The sequence below is a fragment of the Maniola hyperantus genome, chromosome 9 (assembly GCF_902806685.2).
Source record: "Maniola hyperantus chromosome 9, iAphHyp1.2, whole genome shotgun sequence".
Taxonomy (NCBI): Eukaryota; Metazoa; Arthropoda; class Insecta; order Lepidoptera; family Nymphalidae; genus Maniola; species Maniola hyperantus.
Genome location: NC_048544.1, coordinates 13,019,554 through 13,045,140, shown reverse-complemented (window position 1 = coordinate 13,045,140; position 25,587 = coordinate 13,019,554). Strand labels below are relative to the sequence as shown.

At 38.5% G+C, this 25,587-nt stretch overlaps 2 protein-coding genes across 2 annotated transcripts in view; one reads left to right on the top strand and one right to left on the bottom strand.

The window, feature by feature from the left end:
- LOC117985277 (terpene synthase-like) overlaps positions 1-25,587 on the top strand; it is a 383,491-nt gene that overhangs the window by 144,176 nt on the left and 213,728 nt on the right. The window lies entirely within an intron of this gene.
- On the bottom strand, positions 24,493-25,581 carry LOC117985381 (uncharacterized). Its single transcript, XM_034972079.2, has one exon. It carries the CDS (start codon positions 25,577-25,579, stop codon positions 24,713-24,715), a length of 867 nt encoding a protein of 288 aa, XP_034827970.1. The 5' UTR covers positions 25,580-25,581; the 3' UTR covers positions 24,493-24,712.

Here is a 25,587-nt window from a genome sequence, read left to right as displayed (position 1 = left end):
TGGATAGGATTGGAATCCTAAATTTCCGCAAAAATTCTAGGAGCGTTTAAATAGTTACTTTTAGTTTAGTTTAGTCAGTTTTTCCTTTTTTTTATACTCTCACTGGCCGCGACTTATATGCTGTGTAGATTTAGGTTTTCTAAACTATTGATTTTCCGGGATAAAAAATATGTAGCCTATATTCGTGCGGCTACGGGATACAAACAGTCTTAAAAAATTGGCAAAACAGATGGGTCATGAAAAGGCAATAGACAGACACACTTTCGCATTTATAATATTAATATGGATGGCAGCCCTAACCTTAAATGACAGTATAATGTTGTAGGTATAAACCTTGTCGAGTAGAAAGGCTTCCGAGCATCCGAAAATGTTTTCATAATACAGTGTGGCCTATATTTACTACCTTTTTAGGGGTAGGTAATAATGTGCCATTTTTACACGTCTATTGACCTCTGAAGATTTTTGTTGAAAAAAGACCACAGATATAAAATAATACTAAGGATAGATAGGACAAAAGTAATAAGTCAAGTCAAGAAAAGGAGCCTTTGGCTTCTTTTCACTCTAGTATCAATCACTACTAATTTTATGAATGTGAAAGGAAGTGTTTGTTGATTTGAATATCTCCTTCAATTACGCCCAAACTGAGTAACTAATCGACGTGATTTTCTGCACAGATATAAGAATGATATAGAATACTTTTATCGATAGGTATAAAGCCTCGCGAATGTACATACTTTTCAAAATGTTTGTCTCTTAAGCTAGATAACTGAAACTGTGTCACTACGGAGTACAAATAGGCGAAAAATTATGAAGAGGAATCATCAAAAATTTAAGATGTACACAGTTGTACTCGATTTTTAATTTGAAATGTGACCTACTCTAGAAAATCCTCGGAAATTCACTGAAAACTTTTGGGACAATTTTAAAGTAACTATCAATATAGGAGCAATGTGCTGGATTTAAGCATGCTATGCATAGCATAGTCATGCATATTACTTAGCTTTTACTCGTTTTAGGATGAAAATTGTTCCGAAAAGGCGCTCTAACTTTTTACGTATGCGTAGATCTCTTTGAAATGTATTTTGCTGACAAAGGTTCAAGAAGTTCTTTCATCTTTTTAATATGTAAATTATGTTTGCTGAAATAATATCTCTACATAGTATAAAATAAAGTCGCTTCCCGCGTCTGTATGTATGTATGTATGTATGAACGCGTAGATCATTTAAACTACGCAACGGATTTTAATGCGGTTTTCACCAATAGATAGAGTGATTCAAGAGGAAGGTTTATAGCTATAGTTTAATTCTCAAAAAATTAGAGATCCCTAGAGAAATTGAAATAATGTGAATTAGGTCGGAAAAAAACCCTCTCATTTGAGAGTTTCCGAGGCAATGACACCTCAATGACACCACATTAGTATCTACATTACACCCATGCGAAGCCGGGGCGGGTCGCTAGTATTTGATAAAATGAAGGTAGGCACTGAAAAGTGTGCACGCGTTTTTGTCGGCTCTCGTGTTTATTTAATATTAGTGAAGTTATTTATTGAATTACAAACATGTATTAGTTTTCTCTTACCTGCCAGCCCTAACTCCAATCAGAAAATCCACACTTGGCACCAGAAGTGAAAGATTAATTAGATAATACATATATCACAAAAGCACAGTCACCATAAACAACATCACAATGGAGGCCTTACAAGTTTCAATCCAAACAATGACGGAACATTTCAACAAGCAAATGGCGGAATTCCAGAAGAGTCTCCAAGGAGCGATTCCAGCAACGAGCCCTACATCTAATATCACTGGTCAGTTCAACGCTTTCCGTGCATTTGTTTTGTCCGCACTTGCTGGTCTTCAACAGCAAGTCGAAATACTCGCCAAACAAACTGATCAGATGGAGATGCGGAGTCGGCGGAAGATGTTGCTGGTCCACGGCATCCCTGAGGGCACCGACAACAACCTGACGGCCACAGTGACTGCATCTCTGTCGAAACACTTAAAGCTGCCTGACTTGAAGGAAGACTGCTTGAGCCATTGCCGGCGCCTGGGTCAGCCCAAGGAAGATAGGTCCCGGGCTATACTTCTAAAATTCCGGGACCTGCCAATAAAGAACCAAGTCTGGTTCGCTAAAACGGCACTTAAGAACACAGGCATAACTCTGTCCGAATTCCTAACAAAAGACCGTCATGATGCCTTCATGGCAGCCAGGCAGAAGTTCGGAGTTTCAAAATGCTGGACGAGGGAAGGACTCATCATAGTTATCGGCCAAGATGGTAAGCGACATCGAGTGACCTCCAAGGTGGAGGTTAACTCCATCCATACGGACAGTGATGGCCTGGAACCGACACCCACAGCAGCCACTTCCAGTGTCCCTGTCCAATCTGCATCTCAAGCTCCGAAAGTCATTAAACCAGTGGTGAACGAGGCCGCCAGGACGAAAAGAAATGCCAGGAAGTAAGGCTAAGTCTCCTTTTGCTAATCTGGTAGTGTTTGTTGTGGCTTGGTTGTAGACTTTTAACTTGGTTGCTTGCAATTATTAAGTACAGCTACTGCATATTTTGTATTTAGTTTCATATTAGTACAAAATTTCTGTGTACTCATTTGTATAGTAGATATTACTCGTAGTTATACTCATAATAATTAATACAAGCAGGTCACCAATTTTCTTTTCGATTCGCTGCTTTAAGGTACCTACTAAAAACAACTTAAAATCTCTTTAATAATCACAAAACATTGTCAAATATTGTGAGTTTACAAAATAAACAAAAACAAACATCAATGACAATGTCACAAGACTGACAATGACAATACACTGACAGCGTAAATCATTAACATCCTGACAGCCGTGACAGCGTGGTTTTGTCTTACTTCGTTTTAGTCTATGGTAACTCTCAACGCCCGTGGTCTACTAAAGTTACCCGTACGGACTGTGCGCACTTTGTATTAATAGTACACTAAATAATTACGCAGAATACCTAAATGTGACTTTTGCTTTGTAAATAGTAATTTTAAGAAAATATGTGTGATATTATTACCGCTAGCATGCTATAGTTCTGTATTTAATTAGATATGATGCATTTAAATCGAAATAGGTATTTTAGTTAGCTCAGTGTTTTAACTTAGTAGAAGTAGCATAGTCAGCTTAGTGCTTATTGTAATATGATGTAGCAGGATGTAGCCTGGTATCACGCTTCAATGGTATATTTAATATAAAGATATAATATGTTTTAATTAATGTGCTATAAAGCGATCACATCTACTGCTGGCGGGTGAAAGGAAACATTAATTGTAGAAAGACCCGTATACCAAATTGTATTATTATAACTATATATACATACATATATATTATATATATATTTTTATAAGGATATTATTATATTAAATACTATTTATTTTATACATAATTTATGACTTCAAACGACACGTCTTATGGAAGTGAACCAGACAATGCCATCAATCTGTCCGACTCTTCAGTTTCGGATGATAGTTACTATAGTATTTCGCAGCCGCTTAGCTCCCTCTTAGATTCCACATTTTCTATATTTCCTAAAAATTTTAACGTTATCCACATTAATGCGCAAAGTATCCCTTCCCATTTCCCTGATCTCCTATCCTCTTTCGATAGTAAAAATATCCACGCAGTTCTTGTGTCCGAAACATTTTTAAAACCATGCTTACCTTCAACCTCATATTGTCTGCCCGGCTTCCATCTTATCCGGAATGATCGTACGGGCAAGGGAGGCGGAGGAGTAGCTATTTATCTCCGTAGCCATATTCCTTTTACTATTCTTGATCAATCTCCTTCTTTGTATTCAGAATCATCAGAACACCTTTTCATACAGGTGCTGTTCGGACACCTAAAGCTGCTGCTGGGTGTAGTCTATAGCCCTTCCCTTCATATTGACTATTTCCATCATTTTGAAAACCTACTTGAACAATTCTCCACATCTGCTGATCACACGATAATAATGGGAGACTTTAACACATGCCTTATTAAAGATGATCATCGAGCGAGAAAACTTAGGGATATAATCAATAGCAGCAATCTCCACATACTACCCACGAATGCAACCCATTATTCCCCTAACTGCACACCATCTCTATTAGATCTAATGATAGTCTCTTCCCCTCAACACGTGGATAATCATGGGCAATTTCCCGCGGAAGCGTTTTCATACCATGATCTGATATTCACTTCCTACAAAATTAGGCCTCCAAAAGCTAAACCAACAGTAGTAATGCGCCGCAGTTTTAAAAATTTTAACAATTCGTTATTTATGTCTGACCTAAACAATATTGACTGGGCTGCCGTATTTAGCGCTAATACAATAGATAATAAGCTGGATGTCCTTAATTCTTTACTGACAGGGCTTTTTGATGTGCACGCTCCCCTGAGACCCGTCAAATTAAAACACCTCCCTGCTCCGTGGTTAACACCAGAGATAAAAGCCCTCATGAACAAACGTAATAGAGCAAAAAGCAAATATAAACTATGTCCTACAGTTACTAACCGTGAAAAATATAAAAAGCTTCGCAATCGGTGTAGTAAAGTTTGTCGCGATGCCCAGCGTAATTTCATTTGCAATTCCCTTAAAGACTCCAATACCTCCAAAACTTGGAGGTTTCTGAATACGTTGGGCATTGGACGCCAACAAAAAAAGACTCATCGCATCCCGGACCTTGACACACTTAACCAGCATTTCACGACTGCTGGGACACTGGATGGTCAAATAAAACAAGCGACGCTCAATAATTTGAGGTCCATACCTATACCTAATTACCCTCCTTTCCAATTCAGCGACGTAACTCTGGATGAAATGAAGAAACACGTTGTGGCCATAAAGTCGGATGCAATGGGGTATGACGGAATCAGTCGGAGGATGATCCTACTGCTCCTTGATAGCATCGCTCCTATCCTATGTCACATTTTTAACTTTTCTCTGTCCTCGTGTACTTTTCCTTCTGAGTGGGGGAAAGCCTTTGTTATCCCAATACCTAAAACCTCCAATCCGACATCCCCCACACACTTTCGACCAATCTCCATTCTTCCTTTTCTGTCCAAAGTCCTTGAGCGCATTGTTAACAAACAACTGAGTCTCTTCCTTACTAAAAATAACATCCTATCTTCATTTCAATCTGGCTTTAGACCCGGCCATAGCACAGTCACTGCGCTAATTAAAGTCTGTGATGATATACGGAAAGGTATGGATAACAAGTTAGTCACTGTTCTCATTCTCCTCGATTTCAGCAACGCTTTTAATAATGTCGACTTCGACCTACTTCTTGCGATATTAAGTTCCCTGAATGTATCCTCTGACGTAATTAATTGGTTCAGATCGTACCTAAGCGGACGTCAACAATGTATCAAAATCGATGGCAAGTGTTCCACGCTCTCACCGCTCTCTGCAGGTGTCCCACAGGGTGGGGTCCTGTCTCCTCTTCTCTTCTCTATTTTTATTAATACAATCTCCTCGGTTATTTCATCTTCCTTTCATTTTTACGCTGATGATTTACAAATTTACACTTCAGAAACCGTTGAGCGCATTCCAGCTGCAATTAACACACTAAATTCAGATTTGGCCAAGGTTTGCGAGTGGTGTAAGTGCTATGGACTTGCGGTAAATCCGATCAAATCGCAAGTAATCATTATTGGTAATCCCAGAATGCTCTCTAAGCTACATAATCTACCTGCAGTCCGCTTCGATGGTATAGCATTGCCATACAGCAATAAAGTCAAGAACCTTGGCCTAATCTTGGACAATTCTCTCTCTTGGGGTCCACAAGTGGGGGAGGTGGGGCGGAGAATCTTCGCCACTATTGGATACCTAAGACGGTTGAAAAATCTTCTGCCAATAAAAACTAAGATTACGTTAGCTAACACACTTTTGTTGCCAATATTAGACTACGGTGACTCTTGTTATCCGGACCTGACACAAGAACTTTTAAACAAGCTGGAAAGACTACAAAACATGTGTATTCGCTTCATCTTCGGCCTACGAAAATATGATCATGTATCAGAGTTCCGTGCTAAACTAAAGTGGCTGCCAGTATCTCGGCGGAGGGAGATGCACGCTTTGTCGCTCCTATATCGTATTCTGTACTACCCTCAAACACCATCATACTTAAAAGAACGGTTTTCCTATCTTGGTGAGAACCATCAGTTCTCCCTCCGCTCCAGCACCGACAATAAGCTTATGACTCCACACAGCCGCACGGTATACTATGGTAACTCTTTCACCACTAACAGTGTCAAGCTCTGGAATTCTCTCCCAGCTGAAATACGTCAGGCGAAATCCTTAAACACCTTCAAAAATCGTTTGAAGAACTATTATTTATCTATGTAAACAGAATTATGTAGTATATTATAGAGATATGTATATGGGTATATATAATTATATTTATTTGTGTATTATTTGAATGTACTGTGTATGTAGTCTAATTTATAATAATAACTAGGGCCATTTTCGGCTGCCGCACCAACCCGTGCTTTCGTGATTCCTTTCGTCAAAGGTTGCCTGGAAGAGATCGCTTTAGCGATAAGGCCGCCTTTGCATGCTACATCTATTAGAATAAGATCCTGTATTGTGTTTTTTCAATGTTTACTTTGTGTTGTGTGCAATAAAGTGTCAATAAAAAAAAAAAAAAAAAAAATGATACGATTTTTTGTCAGCAGTAGGTACCTACTAGCAGCTGTGTTGATGGGATTATATCATCATCATCATCATCATAATCAACCCATCACCGGCTCACTACAGAGCACGGGTCTCCTCTTAGAGTGAGAAGGGTTTTGGTCATAATTTACCACGACAGCCATGTGCGGATTGGTAGACTTCACACACCTTTGAAAACATTATGGAGAACTCTCAGGCATGCAGGTTTCCTCACGATGGGATTAATCCGGGATAAACTTGATACCTATATGGATTATCTTATTATGAGTAATGTAATGTAGATAAACCCCATATAGAAACAAGCTCCATTTCCTCATACCTTGTGTGGAAATAAGATTGTTAGGTATTGGTGCCTATTAATTACTTACGCATTGAATATGGTTTGATAATAATAATTACGAGCACTTACCTACTCATATTATGCAATTAAATATCACTGCTTTAACGGTGAAGGAATACATCATGAGGAAATCTGCATGCCTAAGAAAGAGTTCTCTATATAATGTACTCAAAGGTGTCTGAACTCTGCCAATCCGCAGTGGGCCAGCGTGGCGGACTTTGGCCTAAATCCTTCTCATTCATGATGATGACGGCATGCCATATTCGTATTATGACTATATTATAACACGCGTCATGTTTTTTAGTAATTTACTAGGGGATGCCAGCGACTTCGCGTACGTTTAGGTTTTTAAAAATTCCGTGGTAACTCTTTCTGGAATAACAAGTAGTCCTGTCCTACCCTGGGATGCAAGCTATCTCTGTACCAAATTTCGACTACATCGGTTGAACGGATAAGCCGTGAAGTAGACAGACACATAGACACACTTTCACATGCAATAAATTAAGTATGGATATGAACGTATAGAAGTATGGTAGGAAACACGGACGCCCAGAAGGATATTCTACAATATTTTTTTTAAAGAATATTAGCCATGTTAAATGACTAATATTCCCCTTTCCTGTCCAACTAAGCGTCAGGCTTGTGCTAGGAGTAGGTACGACAATAGTGCAACGGGCGGGATTTGAACCGTCGACCTTTCTGTTTTCAGTCCACTCCTTTACCGGTTGAGTTATAGAGGCTCTTTCGTCTATCGTTAGACCTTATTATTGCTTTTCACCTAGGCTAGCAAAAAGGCTCACAAGCCTAATACTTTGCCAAGATCAGATGACATTCGCTCCATGAAAAACTTTTATCTTGTCTTTGTTTAATAGGTTGACCCAAGGTTGATCCTGTTTATGTATCCATCAGGCGTAACATTACGTGTCAAGGGCACTTTAGTCATCGACAAAAATTGGTCTTAAATTTTTTTAAATCTATAATACTGACCCAGTCTACAGATGATTCGGGCCAGCCTAGCAATCAAATTAAGTAAAACAATTGTCAAATAACACCTCGCCTATTTTCTCGGGGGTAAAAATACCACGTAATAGCAGTACTTTGCCCCAATGGTTTGAGAGTCAGCAGGGAAATTTTGGGAAGTGCTTATCAAAAGCACTTGGTGTTGATGTTAGTGGCTTTTCTAAATTGTCTGAGTATAGTAAACTAAACCTTCCAGCTGGGCCGTGGTGAGTTCACACTACACATCACAATAACTAGATTAATCGGATTTTGTTGTTAATTGGATGAATCTTAATAAGTGTTGTAAAATTAGATGAAGTTATTTTGCATGCCACTCCATGGCAGATTTTAGTTACTGTGCCCCATAACAACTACCTATTGTACCTCACCAATTTATGCAAATAAAGGAATTAAATGAAATAAAATAAATAAACAAATAACTGATAGACGTCCACGGCTGGTCTCTGCCAGTCTCTAGTAGGAACTGCCACACGCCACGGCCTTGCGCTGCCTGAATCCAGCGGCTCGCTGCGACTCGTTCGATGTCGTCTGACCACCAAGTGGAGTGTTTTGTAAAAAAAAAAAAGCATCCCCACAAAATTTGCTACTGGTTCTTAGTCCAGTAATATTAAGACGGATGTTTCGTTAAACGAAATGTCAAGGTTAACCAGAAGATGCTTGCAAATTGATAATAATGGAAGGCATTCCAAGTCCTTGAAGCGTTCAGTTATGGAAACGGGACATTTGTTACCCCAATTGGGTAGTTAAATGAATACAAAGTAGGTATTAACAATAAAACAAAATATGGACTTCAATGAAAATACCAATCGTAATTATTTTAAAAAAATCGTTTTCAAGGTTTTGATAGTCTATAAAGTAGATAATATAACTTAATTAAAATGTAGTAACTAACAATAAGCTGCTGCAACGATGAGTAAGCTGTGATAGCCTAGTGGTTAGGACGTCCGCCTCCTAATCCAAGTTCGGGGGTTCGATCTCGGGCACCTACCTCTAACTTTTCGGAAGAACGAATTATAATGCGTAATAAAACCAGCCAAGTGCATGGCGGGCCACGCGCAGTGTAGGGTTCCGTAGTCACAATTAACCTCAAGAAACAGATATAACTCCTTAACCTGTGAACCCTACTTAGCCATGATAGTCTCCTTTAAAATTGATTATATATACTACTGCTGTGAATTTTTTCACGTTCCTATATACTACCGTTTGATTGATAGAGGGGGGTGACACTTGAGTCTAATAAAAATTAGCACTTTAAAACATAATATTTTACAAACGGATCTAGAAATCGAAATATGATGTTCCCACACCCTATTATTTAAAAGACCTATTCAACGATACCCCACACTATGGGGTAGACGAGAAAAAAAAATTCATCCCCACTTTACATGTAGGGAAGCTACCCTAAAAAAATATTTATCACAATTTTATTTCACCACTTTGTCGGCGTGATTAATATTTATACCCATCCCAAATTACAGACTTCTAGCACTAATAGTCTCTGAGATTAACCGAGAACGGACGGACGGACGGACAAACGGACAGATGGACGGACATAGCGAACCTATAAGGGTTCCTTGTTTACTACGGAACCATTTCGCTAGATTGTAACCGCGCCAACTAATTGAACTGCAAAAGTTGCAAACATTATTAAAAGCTTTATTAATAAAACAATCAAATATTTGCATTTACATTAAGAAGTTCCGGGATTTCTTCCTTCCGACGATGGGGAAATTTCTATTTCATTGGAGGAATGAGTTCAATGGTCTTTTACTACAACTTTAAATGGGGAGCCAAGGTTTTTGATCTCGGTGGTCACGCTGTAACCTTTGGCCTGTTTAAATCTCAGTTTAATCGAGACAAAAGAGCTACTTTTAGTCACTCTTTTGTTTTTAAAGGGCTGAGAGGAGACCCGTGCTCATCGCCCGTGCTTTATAGTGCGCCGCGCCCCGACGATGGGTTGATCATGATGATGATGATTTACTATGTAGTAAGTAAATATAACGGCTGCGTAGAACACGTAAGTTTACTACCAAAATTAGACGAGAAAAATAAGGAAAACAAACAACACGATATGAGGTAAATCCTAGTAATGTTAAGTAGATAAATACTAGAGTTCTGAGACTTTAGTTCCTAAACATACACGTCCTTAGTTAGAAATTAATTACTTTACTAATTATTCTTGTTATACATACAAACTATTTCTCAGGTAGATAACTCCATTCTTTTTTAAGAGTTATGAGTTAGTGACAACATATTCAATCTAAAACCTACAATACGCATAATACTAATATTATGGATCCAACATATTTCGCTCTTAAAAAATTTCGAAGGTATCAAACTAAAAATATTCGTCGTCATTGTCGACAACCGATGGATGTCCACTGCTGGACATAGGTCTTGTATGGACTTCCATTGCGCTGCGCCGCCCGCGTCGCCCGTCTAAATCCAGCGGCTCTCTGCTACTTTGATGTCGTTGTTCCCACTTATCGGATGTCGGGCCCGGATTTTAATCGGATGTTACACTAGCAGAACATTTTATATAAAGCTATTCATACTTGTCTGAAACTAATTTTCTGTCAAAATGCCACTGGAACATCCGATTAAAATCCTGACCCGACAGCTGACAAGCGGCAATGGGCTCGTTGAGCTATGTCGGGTATCTAGGTCTTCCAATTCTTCTACGGATCTCCTCATTTTTAATTTGATCACGAAGAGAACCTAAGAACATAACTCTTTGCAACACCTGATGAGGATAAGAGATTACTTAGTAAGTAGTACCTTAGGCTGATTCAAAAAAGCCTGTATTTATGTTTACTTTTGACAGTTGAATTCTCATAACTCTCTGGACGACTCGAACGGGTAAGTAAATTGAAACTGTCTTGACTCCATACATTTCTTAGTATTGAATCATGATTGTTACTGCATTCCAACGCTGCGCTGGATAGCCTTAACCGTGGAAGAGTTATGGGAATCCTTTTTATTGTGATAGGCGCCATTAACATGAGGTCATCGGATGAACTGTTGTTCTGTGAAATACGGTTTAAAGATATTTTAAGTAAGGAGCTGTTTTTGAAAGAACGCTGGCATACTAAACACCAAATTTTGATCTCTTTGGTGAACCGAAATAAGCCGCCTAGTTGAGGGGTCTGGAGGTTCGATTCTGGGCATGCACCTCTAACTTTTCGAATTTCGAGAACATAATGGAGAACTCTCACGCATGCAAGTTTCCTCACGATGGTTTCCTTCACCGTTAAAAAAGACTCATTCGAAAAGTTAGAGGTGCGTGCCCCGCGTGCCCGGAATCGAAGTTCGACTGCGACTCGTCTGATGTCGTCCGTCCAACTAGTGGGGGGTCTTCCAACACTGCGTCTTCTGGTGCGAGGTCGCCATTCCAGCACCTTGAGACCTCAACGTCTATCGGTTTTACGAACTATGTGCCCTGTCCATTGCCACTTCAGCTACGCAACTCGTTGAGCTATGTCATTTACTCTAGTTCTCCTACGGATCTCCTCATTTCTGATTTAATCACGTAGAGAAACTCCGAGCATAGCTCGCATCGCACGCTGAGTGATTCTGAGCTTTCTTATGCGGCACATAGTTAGCGACCGTGTCTCGGATCCATATTCCATATGTCATCACTGGCAACACCCACTGTTCGAAGACTTTGGTCTCTGAAGCTCTAAAACAGTTTACTTTTATTAATCCTAACCTAGATTAGCGGTTGAGTAAATGTTTTGGTTTTAATGACGCATTTCACAGATTTGAGACGTTTGACCCTCCAGCGGTCATATTCAAATCAAGATTCATCTTGTAAACTTGTTTGATAAACGTCATCACTGCGTCATTTGTACTCATTCGACCATCAAAATGATTTATTTACAAGAATTTTGTTTGCTACTAACTGCGTGTTTCATTCAAGCTTTACGTATATTCTTAGGGTTCCATACCAAAACGGTATGACATCAACTCGAAATTGGGAACTCGAAACATATTAGGTAACACAGTACGCGGCCGAAAGTAATGTACCTCGATCTTCATCAAAATCGGTTCAACTGTTGGGCCGTAAAAAGCTAGCAGACAGACAGACAGACAGACTTTCGCATCTATAATATTAGAATGGATTTAATATTATATTTTTATTTTTATATTTATTACCATAATTGTGCCACGCTATAGGTTTAGTATGAGTTAGGTACCTCGGAGCTTCCACCCTCGTTATTATTTACTTAAGTAAATTATAATAGAAGTCCTAAGCTATGAGAATAAGTCTAGTAATAACTTGGAATACCTACTTAGTCTGTAATAAAATTAATCAATACATTCATTCATTCCTTAAATCCTCAAACTGAGTCCTCAAATCATAATTATTCATACCTACCGGAGCGCTACCTACTTTTGATCGGGAGGTCCTGAGGGCGTTTGTGCACTCATCCGTATTCGGTTCCTATCCGTGATGCTTCGATTTAAATTTTTACGGGCTCCCGAATCCGGATTTCACGAACGAGTGTACAAACGCCCTTTGTATGATGACCACTTCGAAGAACCACGGATACGAACCGAATACGGATGAGTGCACAAACGCCCTTACCGTACCTAAAACTGATTCCCCCAAGCCAGGTCAACCGGTCTTCTCCATTCTGGCAAATCTAGATCGATATAAGACTTGTCCGATCCTCAAATTACTTGAAACTGATCCGACACTTGTTATAACCACGTCTCTGATTTCTTTGGCAACAAGTTTAAGTCCACCTGCCCATACTTTTTGTGACCTAAATGCATATTCGCTTCAAGGTAATTTGACCACTATAGCTCAGAGATTTAGACTTAGAATAAAGTAAAAGTGGGTGGTATTAATGTCCTGCTTGGCTGTGGAAGGATATTGCATGCACTTGGTTTCAAGGTGAAATGCAGGTAGGCTCGCCGCGCTCTGCTAAATCATAATAATGTTCAAAGAGTATAATTATTTTTGTTTTATTTGAAAGAGATACGACAATCTCGTTTAACAACTTACCATTCACTATTCTTTATTTAGTTGCCCTTTAGTTTTTATGTTTTTTTTACATTTTTTAAATAACACTAATGTGGAATGTAGCTACTTATGTGATTTTTAGGGATTCCTATTTCCTACCTCAAAACAAAAAGCGGAACTTTTATAGGATCACTTTGTTGTCTGTCTGTCGTCTATCAAGAAACCTATAGGGTACTTCTCGTTGACCTAGAATCGTGAAATTTGACAGGTCTTATAGCACACGGGAAAAATCCGAAAACTGTGAATTTGTGGTTAGATCACAAAAAATATGTGTTCATGAACAAATAATATTCTCAACTTATTAACTTTCAAAGTAAGATTAATATCATAAATGAAAGGGCTTAACATGTACATTCTAGATTTATTTATTTATTTATTTTTATACTTAATAGTTTTTGATTTATCGTTATTTGACGTATCGTTTGTAGTACGGAACCCTCGGTGCGCGAGTATGACTCGCACTTGGCTGGTTTTTTTATCTTAACCGCTAAGTTAAATACTGAATCAGATAATAATTGGTGTGATGGTGATAATTGGTTTTGTAAACTTAAAACTAAAGCTATAGGGATTACAAACTTAGCAACCAAACAGTCTTTTATTATTGACTCCGATTCTACTTATTTATTTATTTACCTATACAAAACTTACACCTCAATAATATTGACAGAGGTTAACAGTTTACCCTTTTCAAAGACCAGTCCCTTTCACAAACTCCTGTGTGGTAAATGACAGCTCAATATTTAGACCTACCAAATCCGATTTCGCTATAATGTATACCACCAAATTGGCGACATTGTTCTATCTACAACTTAAATTAATCTTTGATCGGGCCACACCCACAGTTGACTCACGGAGTCAGTGACCCGGTCTGTATATATACGAATTTTCCAAATGACCCACTCGTCGGTGAGATTTCGCCTTCGTTAATTGAATAGGTATCTTTAGGGTCGAGGCACACATTGGCAAAGAATTAAACTGAAGCGACGCGAACTTTATTCGTACTATGACTGTATTTATCAAAATAAAAAAGGCGGGTGAGCTTGCTGACGCAGTAACGGGAAAGTTTAGGTAATTAAGTTAAAGGTCAGTTTACTATGAAATTTTCTTCTATTTATTGTTTCTTGTAGGTACCTACGTGGGAACACAGGTGCAGCTTTCCGTATTCGTCTCATTCCAAGCACCCGAAATCACTCTAGATCAAAGGGAGTATTGCTAAGGAGGGAAGGTAGGCGTCACGTTGGTTGGATAGACCATTGCATTTGAGCAGTACGTGCTCCGATGTCTTGTCGGTCTCCATACATACTTTGTGTAAAGAGCATGTCTGTGATATCTAAAATGGAAACGAATATTTTAGAAAACATGCGTGGATACGCTTCAATTGCCCTGCAATGTGCCTTGAACGCGAAAATAAGTAAATGTACCGTTTTCTCTAATTCTTAACTTTATTTTGTCCTAATTGGACAAACTTGGCAGATTAATGATGATTAGTAACGTCTAATTGGTCGTTTTATAGTTCTGTTAACTACGCCCAAATGAAGTTGTAAGAGAAAAGTTTTTCGATACTGCCAAAGACCAGCCCATTCATTTTTTCAGTGGGTGCCCAATTACTTGAAAGCTTACTTTAACACGAAGCAAGTTGCGAGTTGCGAAGTACCTATTTAATTACAAACTATCTTCAACGATCTGTCTGCCAATCCGCACTTGGCCAGCGTAGTGACTATAGATAGCCCTTCTCATTCTGGGAAGAAACCCGTGCTCAGTAGTGAACCGGCGATGGGTAGATGATGATGATGAACTTCCTGATGATGATAACTAAATCCATGCGGATAAAGTGACGAGCATCATCTAGTTATTAATAAATGGTACTTATTAATAACACGTTATTATTATGTATCTAGAATCGTACGAGTCCGATGTGTGAGGTAGGTACCTATACTGATAAAGGAGTGATAAGACAGAGGCGCGGTCCTCCGTCACTCATTGATGCCTGTGAACGTACGAATGGCGTAAACACTGATACGCAGTACGTTCAGTACATGGCAAGCATAATAATCATTCTATATGTAGAAGCAAGCAATGGGGATAAGGAATGAAAAAAACCGGTCAAGTGCGAGTCAGGCTCGCGCAATGAGGGTTCCGTACTACAGTCGTATTTTTCGACATTTTGTACGATAATCAAAAAACTATGATGCATAAAAATAAATAAAAATCTGTTTTAGAATGTACAGGTGAAGACCTTTCATAATATGATACCCCACTTGATATAGTTATCTCACTTCGAAAGTTGAAAATATTAATTATTAGTTCATGACCACAATTTAATTTTTTTTGTGTGATCTAACCCTAAATTCACGGTTTTCAGACTGTTCCTCAAATGTCAGCTATAAGATCTACCTACCTGCCAAATTTCATGATTCTAGGTCAACGGGAAGTACCCTGTAGGTTTCTTGACAGACAGACGGACAGACAGACAGACAGACACAGACAGACAACAAAGTGATACTATAAGGGTTCCGTTTTTCCTTTTGAGGTACGGAACCCTAAAAAAGGAATTGAAATTGAGAATTTTGATTGATATAAAAAAAATTGACGCATTATGGTCATATCATTAATTATCTAACTTTTTATAAACACACACGCATAATCACAAGCATTATGAGCAATTGTATAATAATTTGATAAGGCTGGCTTTAAGTTTTATTGTAATATTTTTACAAGTAAACTTTTACAAGTTTTTTTTTTCATTTACATAGTATTCGACGGTATGATATGTTTTTATGTTTGTCTATGGGTTGACGACGTCTATGGGTTGTTGTAAGAATTGCTTAAAATCAGTACCTACTGAAATTATTAGTTGATTTATGCTATACCTCTGTCACAATGGGACTAAACTCCTAGGTACGGGGCAATATTATGTAAAACGATTAATGCGTTAATAATTATAATCTTAATCGGAAACTTAATAAGTCTAATTTGCGATATTTACTTGACTTGAACTAAATATTTCCTATTATTCAATAATATTATGTAGAGTGAATTATAAGAAAAATTTATCAATGTTTGTAACATTTATATATTATATACAATTGGAAATTTACTGTAAATGATTAGTACGGACTACGGAAGTGACCTTTAAGTGTTATCTCTGTCAAACTACAGATGTACCTAAAGTACGCGACAGGTTGAGATGGCAATCGGGGGTATGAGGAGGGGGGACGCACAACCGCACCCGCGCTTTCCCGCACCGTGTTGACGCGGGGGCTGTGCGGGTATGCGGGGCGTCCCCACCCTGATTGTCAGTTCGACCTGTCACGTAAATATTTTTTGTTTTTGTACCTATTAGGTTTTTGTAAATGTTTTGACTTCATAAGTAGTTTTCCATATTCTGTTGTAATTAAAGTTTTATCTGCCAATTATTATTTTTAATTACAAATCTTATATACCTACCTATTAGGTACCTAAATACTTATAATTTCATCATCATCATGATCAACCCATACCATACCATAGGCGGCTCGCTACAGTCTACAGAGCGCGAGTCTCTTCTCAGTATGAGAAGGGTTTGGCCATAGTCTACCACGCTGGCCAAGTGCAGATTGGCAGACTTCACACACATTTGAGAACATTATGGAGAACTCTCAGGCATGCAGGTTTCCTTACGATGTCTTCTTTTACAGTTAAAGCGAGTGATACCTATTTAATTTCTTTAACCGCACATAACTCCGAAAAGTTAGAAGTGCGTGTCCGGGGTCGAACCCCCGACCTCGCGAATGAGAGGCGGACGTCGAACGTAATCTACGGCTATCACGGTTAACTCCACATACGAGTTAATGTACTCACTTGAGACTGATAAACTTGAAATATTATTATTGTCTTGAGAAACGCAACAACAAATTATTTATCTAAAAGGGAACAACAATAAAACAAAATATATTATGACTAGTTAGACTTACGCAATTTCATTGTAAATTTACTGACCTAAATTATAAGACATTCCCAATATGATAATATAATAATTGACGTCGTATTAATGTGGAAAACTTTAAAAAAAATGGTGCTACTGGATATAAGTAGATTGTTATAACTTATTAGTTATTATGTCTTGGTTATTATTATTATAATATTGTTATACCTACAATACGTTTATACAAGGTGTTACCAGAACGCTAACAAAAACTTACCGTTATTGTTATAACTAGGTACCTAAACACAATCCAATACCAATAGGTAATCATTTGCCTCATTTTGTAGTTTTAGTATCTTTCAAACCAGCAATGTATAGCGCGCAAAAGTCGGATCAATGCCCCGCCTACGACGCGGCATTGACTCCTAGTGGCCTACTTACGTAACGTTCGTTTACCTTTAGCGTCAGTCAGATGTTTTATTTTACAAAAAAAAAAATATTTTCGCGTTTTTTGTGAGCTTTTTCAGGCAGTTTATATATCCCCTTACATATCATCTAACAGCCGTACTGAGTCGCTAATCGTTACTTAAGATTGAGTTAAAACAAAACAGATTTATGTGAGAGATAATAGCTCTGTCTCGTTTTAACTAAACTTAAGTAACGACTAAGCGACTCTGAGTACGGCAGTAATTTATCATGAATATAGAGATAATCTATAACACCATATTACACATACCTGTTATGTAATTCATCTAGGCACCCCACAGCTATACCTAATGACTAGAATAGAATAGAATAGAATGTTTTTTATTCATGTAAACTTTTTACAAGTGCTTATGAATAGTCAGGTAGTTTTAATTTACCATGACTCTGATAACAATCCTACAATCTATTTACCTACTCCAGATACATATCCGATATATAATTTACTTAAAGACCCCAGGTCAGCAATAAATTTACATAATATACATTCGAATTATTTATGTAAATATTCAGATTTTTACAGCTTAGCAAATAGCATGTCGTACAGTTTGGAATTGGCCGTAAAACTACTAATTTTTTAGGGTTCCGTACCTCAAAAGGAAAAACGGAACCCTTATAGGATCACTTTGTTGTCTGTCTGTCGGTCTGTCAAGAAACCTACAGGGTACTTCCCGTTGACCTAGAATCATAAATTTGACAGGTAGGTAGGTCTTATAGCAGACATTCGGGGAAAAATCTGAAAACCGTGAATTTGTGGTTCTATCACAAAAAAAAAAGTTAAATTGTGGTCATGAACTAATAATTAGTATTTTCCATTTTCGAAGATAACTATATTAAGTAGGGTATCATATGAAAGGTCACCTGTGAATTCTAAAACAGATTTTTATTTATTTTTATGCATGATAGTTTTCGAATTATCGTGCAAAATGTCGAAAAAATACGACTGCAGTACCGAACCCTCGTTGCGCGAGCCTGACTCGCACTTGGCTGGTTTGTTGTAAGTATTTCACAAAAGTGTTAAGCTCAGTCACTGCCGCGGACTATGTAATAAGCTAATGAATGCCTTTCTTTCTATATCTTTAACTCTTACATCTTAATAAATTCTCTTTGTTATCTGTATACAGAGTGTAACCAGAACGCTGGCAAAAACGAAGACAGGTGATAGTATCTACTGATGATTACATGATACATGGAGATCGTTGATTTACGTACCACTAGGTACGTAAAATGAATGGAAATATTGACTGGATATTATTGTTATTGTACCTAGACACGCTACTGCGTGCTACCAAGTATAGAACGAAAGGCAGACATGTGGCTTTGATTTAAAGAAAATATAATACTTAGTTTACCGAATTTTTCGTTTACACTTGGCTGTGGAAGACTACCAAAAGTAAGTAGGTTACTTGAGATAATAATAAATAATAATGTCCATATTTCGTAAGTCGGGAGCACGAATTGAGACGGCACATCCATACTAATATTATAAATGCGAAAGTGTGTCTGTCTGTCTGTCTGCTAGCTTTTCACGGCTCAACTGTTCAACCGATTTTGAAGAAATTTGGTACAGAGATAGTTTGTATCATAGGCTACTTTTATCCCGGAAAGTTAAAGAGCTCCCATAGGATTTTAAAAAACCTAAATCCACGCGGACGAAGTCGAGGGCATCATCTAGTCTAAATATATAAAAGGAAAAGGTGACTGACTGACTGACTGACTGATCTATCAACGCACAGCTCAAACTACTGGACGGATCGGGCTGAAATTTGGCATGCAGATAGCTATTATGACGTAGGCATCCGCTAAAAAAGGGTTTTTAAAAATTCAACCCCTAAGTGGGTGAAATAGGGGTTTGAAATTTATGTAGTCCACGCGGACCAAGTCGCGAGCATAAGCTAGTATTATATAAGTCAAATGACGGCACGCATTGTGAGGAGGTTCCTCACTCTGGAGCCCTAACCACTGGCAGCTTGATAATTGTTTTAAAAACGCACATAACTCCGAAAAGTTAGAAATGCGTGCCCGGGATCGAACCCTCGACCTCCAATTAGAAGGCGGATGTACTAACCACTAGGCTATCACAGCTAACACTGTTACATTATCATTTACATTACATTATCTAAGGATAATCTAAAAGTATAGTAGTTTATAGTTTTATCATAGAGCCTTTGGATACCAATGATGAGGATCATCATCATCATCATCAACCGATAGACGTCCACAGCTGGACATAGGTCTCTTGTAGGGACTTCCACACGCCAGGGTCTTGCGCCGCCTGAATCCAGCGGCTCCCTGTGACTCGTCTGATGTCATCCGTCCACCTAGTGGGGGGGGTCTTCCAACACTGCGTCTTACGGTGCGAGGTTGCCATTCTAGCATTTTGGGACACCAACGTCTATCGGTATTATGAACAACTTGATGACCAGCCCCGGCTTCGCTGGGGTGGAATTTAGAAAATCGAGGTGAGGGATGAATTTCCAAAAATCCTGGAACACGTATTTCTTTATTTGTGACCGAAAACCCAAATACGAATTTTCATGCAAATAACTTGAAAAATGACGGACTTTCATACAAACTTTTATCCCCTATTTAACCCACTTGGGGGTGGAATTTCGAAAAATCCTTTCTTAGTGGATACCTACTCTTTCCAAAGAACACACCCTCAAAATTTCATGTCTCTAGGACCAATGGTTTAGTTTGTGCGTTGATATATATCGTCGGTTTAGAGGTAAAACTCATTAAGTGACATAATTGATCAAATTCATTAAATTCGTGAAACGGTCTCACCAGGGCAATATCTACGCCAAGAAAAAATCATTAAGTGTGTATTGTCAGTCTTATTGGAGATCCTGTTGAAAAAAAGTCCGCAAATGCGACGCATTAAAATATTTGTGGCAGGAAAAACTCAGTATGTAAATACTGATTTTTACCTGAAATAATTAACAAGAACACATGAAATGATTGCTGTCAAGTAATTCTCAGTAAGTGCTTTATTCTGATGAATCGATGGATTATTATCAATCTATGGAAGAAAATACAGGCAAACAAAAGCTTAAAACTCGTTGGAGATTGAAAAATTAACGAAATTGGAAAGTTAATATTATAAAAGAGAATCGTAGTAAGTGCTTACCATACAATAATTTAAAAAAAGTTGTCCAGCAAAGGCTCCTAAAGATGTTAGTTAACTGCTTTAGGAGTAGGTTTAATTGTTTTAAAAATTTTAATGAAGAAGATAGAATAAATATTTGCAAGAGTTATTGGGCGTTAAAAGAATATAAAAGACAAAAAGATTTTTTGATCAATCATGTTCAAGTACTAGAACCCAAACGCAGGAAGGTGAACGGGAGTAATTCAAATCGAAGAAGTGTTTCAAAGTGCTACTACCTTTCTAACAGTAAAGGGAGATTTAGAGTCTGTGCAAACTTTTCGAAAAAACTTTATGTCTAATGGACCTATAAACACTGCTATAGAGGGTTAGTCTCATGTTGGGTGCTATAAAGGAGTTGATCGTCGAGGAAAGAAGTGTCCAGGAAATAAAATAAATGATGAACAAGTGGCTTTAGTTAAAGAACGCATTCAGAGTTTCCCTTGCATTGAAGCTCATTACGTTAGACAATCTAGTCAAAAAAGTATCTTGATTCCAATTTGTCGATCTTAAATATGTATTCAATGTACAAAGAATTATGTGCAGAAAAGCAAGTCAATGCAGTGAGTGAACCGACACACACTTGCAGCACATCTTTCAATTTGTCTTTCCATAAGCCAAAAAAATCAATGTCCTTCATGCAATAAATACTTTTCAGCAGATGCAAACCAGAAAAAAGAGATGGAGCTTGAATATTCAATGCACATTATGAGGAAAAATGATCGTAATGAAGCTAAAGATTCAGATAAACAGAGATCTCTGACAGACCCTTCATTTCAAACAGCTACCTTTGATTTACAGAGCGTCTTACAGTTGCCATTCTTTTCCTTCTCACAGTTTTACTATAGTAGAAAGCTATGGGTCTACAATCTGACTTTTTACGAAGGTGATGGTAAAAATGCCTATTGCTATGTATGGAACGAATTAAATGGTAAACGAGGCAGTAATGAGATAGGTAGTTAGCATACTTAGATACATCAAGACATTTAAAAGAAGAGATTACACACCTATCATTGTTTTCGGACACCTGTAGTGGCCAAAACAGAAACCAGCAAGTTGCTGCAGCCCTCTTGTATGCAGTGCAAAATACGCATTTGACTGTCATTGAGCAAAAAATTTTGGAATCCGGTCATTCACACATGGAGTGTGATTCAATGCACTCCAGCATCGAAAATGCGCGAAAGAATAGGGCTTGTTTTATGATGAACGATTGGCTTAATGTATTCAAAGCTGCGTTGGCCGCAAGAACACTACAAAAAATACAGACGAAAACGGCGAAAAAGTAAATTGGCTTAAAATTAAGTGCCTCAAATTTGAAAAAGCCCACCCAAATGCAATTTTCTATCGGTATGACCACTCTTCAGAATATAAAAAAATTGATATAAAATACAGCAGCGTATAGCCGTCGAAACCGCATTACACAGAACGTTGCACTAAAACAGGCGTATTACGCCGTTCTGCCTATCTCTATGCAGAAAAAAATGACCTTGTTAAACTGTGCCGAAGTCGGCTTATCCCTGACGAGTTACATGACTGGTATAAGAACTTACCGGTCAATGGTAGTTTAAAAGAAAATGATATTTTCGAACTAGAAGATGAAAATGATGTTTTTTAAAACTAATTACACTTGCCCTAATTACCTAATAATTCGTTTTTGTCTAATTCATGGTTTGACCAACATCTGAATATTCGCGCATGAGAGATTTATGTTTTGTTATTTGTACTATGTAAAGCAAAATTTTAATAAAAGGACTTATTTAATTATCTTATAGAGTTTTATTTAGAAATGACAGTTCATTATCTGACTAATATAAGCAGAAATTCAAAAGAGGTAAAACTCATTAAAACATTTTTTTATTTAAATATAAAAATCTACCAACTTAAATACTAAAAAAACAAAGCAGTTACAACAGTAACCTAATAATCTAAAAACGAAATCAAACTCAATAGGATTGCATTTAAGACCTATGAGCAAAATGCAATCTTTTGCAAAAAATAATTAATATCGCTTATAACTCCAAACTAGTTTTTTGCATTTAATGAATTTTACCTCTAAACCGACGATATGTCAGTCAGTCAGTCAGTCAGGACTTTGAATTTTATATTATGAAAAAAAAACAATGTGCCCTGCCCATTACCACTTCAGCTTTGCAACCCGTTGAGCTATGTCGGTTACTCTAGTTCTCCTACGAATGGTGAGGATAATAAGGTGTTTTTAGTGAATGTGTCCACAGTCCAGTCATGATACTTTAGTAAGACGATACTGTCATTCTTGAGAGATGCATAAAGAATTGTGTTACAGACAGTATGTAAGGGTATAAGAGTGCTCATTGTTCTCTACATGTTTACATCATATCTGAGAATACAGTGAAAGTGATACCTACTCGGTGCTATTCTAGATAGGTAGGTACCTACTCTTTAAGTCTTAGCACAATATTTTGATTAAAAAATACTAGCTGATGTTCGCTAATTCGTCCGTCTCGATTAAGGTTTTTCAAAATCCCTCGAAACTCTTTGAACTCCTGGATCAAAAGTATCCTGTGTCGCTACACTCTACAGGTCTTTAAACTATACCCATACAAAAATCAGGTCAATCGGTTGCTCCGTTTCGAGTTGCGACGTGATTGAAGGACAAACCAATAAATTAACGCACTTTCGCATTTGTGAAATGTACTACACTACACATTTCACAAATGCGAAATCAATGATCACGGACTAGAGATATCTCTCCTCCGTGGTAGTGATAGTGATAGACATCTCAAATTGTTCGTAAGTTGCAGATACAGTTTCGGACTGATAAAGCTTTCCTAGCAAATATTTTCATATTATTACCATACTTACAAATACTTACGAGACATTTCGGCTATACCTATATGACATTTTGTCGATCTCAACGACTGTGACAATGCTCTACAAATCTGCTATCTTCTTCTAAAGGTCGTTATACATTGTACATTGCTTTCTGCTGCGTACTGTATACCTACTTGACAATTTCGTGAAGACTGGATGCAACTATCTCCAGGCAATGATGAGAATATCCAGCTTTGAAGGATTACGATGAACCGAGTTTACTTGATTCAACTCAGCTGCTTTTTCCTCAAAGTAGGTAGGTATTCATAGAGCTATCAGTGTTGTACAACTTCAGCCCCCCAATTGTGTAAGAATAACCATTTCATGGCTATCGCAATCGTCAAGAAATTCTGCCCTTTGATTGGTGGATTCGCTGTTTACATTTTTTCACAGCCAATCAAAGGGCAGAATTCTTGACGATTGCGATAGCCATGAAATGTTTATTCTTACACAATTGGGGGGCAGGTAGATACGAATAAACTTTTGTTTTTAATGGTAAAGACTTGCCTAACTCCTGATTTTCATTTATAAATAAGCGATAAACTAACTATAAACAATTTTTCCCTAACCAACTTTTACAAAAAGCGATTGTTTACTTTTTTTAAGTTAGTGAAGGAAAAATTTATTAAAAATTTTTTAAAAGTTCTTAAATCGATAATAATTCTTACGACACAAAAAACTGTTTTAACTTTACTGCCATAAGTCACTAGTAACTAAATGAATTGCCAATTGTAAATCTCAAATTAGAATATATCTTAGCTAATGCTTATGTATTCGCTAACTGTACTATAAAAGAAAGATAAATAATTGCATCACAGATGGACTGCAACTTAGGTTTTATTTTCTTTACGAAGCATATTAACTTCTGCTTGAGAGACTCTTAAACACGAATTATCTTCGGTTATGAAAATTTATGTGCAAGAAGACATGAAATAGCTATTTTCGTAACAAAGTGTTTTAATGGCAAGCTGCTTCTGTTTATATTTTGCAACTGCGGTTTGCACTTTGAATCGTCAGGCGGGAGAACGCAAAATTAAACCACAAGAAATCACTTCAATACAAATATTTTAATACATTCATATCAGGTAATAAAAGTTGTCCGCTCAGCGGAAAGGTACATGGACACAATAATAAATTAACTTATGCTAAATCAGTCTAACATTCGCGCCGAGCGCGGTTCGTCTTATTCTAGTATCACAGATGTGTAGAGCGGTGGGTCGGGGGGCGAAGCGCACCCGCGGGGTGAGGAGGGCGCGCGGCGCGGGGGGTCACTCCTCCGACGCCGTGGAGATCTGCGTGCTGCCGCCCGAGCTGAAGGAGCTGCGGCACACGCCATCCGAGCCGTTTCCCGACCCGGACCCGCCGCTCTCTCCGATCTCCACGCTGTCGACTCCCGGGGACAGCGTCCTCAACAAGTCTAACGCGGCACGAGCCCGTTGACCGTCGACGGCCGCACTGGAAGCCGCGCTTGACGGCCGATCCCACGCGCTCTTCTCGGGCAGTAGGAGCCGTCTAGCTTCACGCTGCACTCTTCGCGAACGCAGCGCGAACAGGAAAGGTGAAGCTGCTGACGCGAGCAACAGCAAGGCTAACGCGGGAGTCCGAGCACTCGCTGCTAAACCCGGCATCACAGCCGACGCGACAGCTGCCACTGCGTGTGGCACATGTAACAACACTAGCGCACCAGTTAATAGTCCAACTCTGGCTGCACGAGATTCTTCCCTATACCGAAACAGTGAAGCGTTTGATATGCGACAACGTATCGACGTAATCCTCGAACCATTCGTGACTGCTTGAGGTTGCACGGTGAGGAGAGGCGCCGCGAGCAATGGCGCAGAGCTAACTGCCGGTAGACCCTTCCGTATATCCTCAGTCGATTTGCCGTCTCTTCGCGCATTTCTCAAACTTGCAACAGACGGGCAGCGCACAGGTCTCTCCGGTGGTAACAGGAAAGGTCCAAACTTACGTTCGCTCTCAGCGACATTGTCTGGCATATCAATTTTTAATGTGAGCCCTTCTTCCTCCACTAAATCGGGCAAAGTTATTTGGGGTTCGTGGAGTTGTAGAGCGCTGGCTCCGTGCGCTCGCGCTCGCAGTCCAGACGATCGCGCCGCACGGTAGATTCTCGCGTACATAACGCAGA

Excerpts from the sequence above, each read along its gene's own strand:
- LOC117985381 (XM_034972079.2), bottom strand. The coding sequence starts at position 25,579 with ATGTACGCGAGAATCTACCGTGCGGCGCGATCGTCTGGACTGCGAGCG.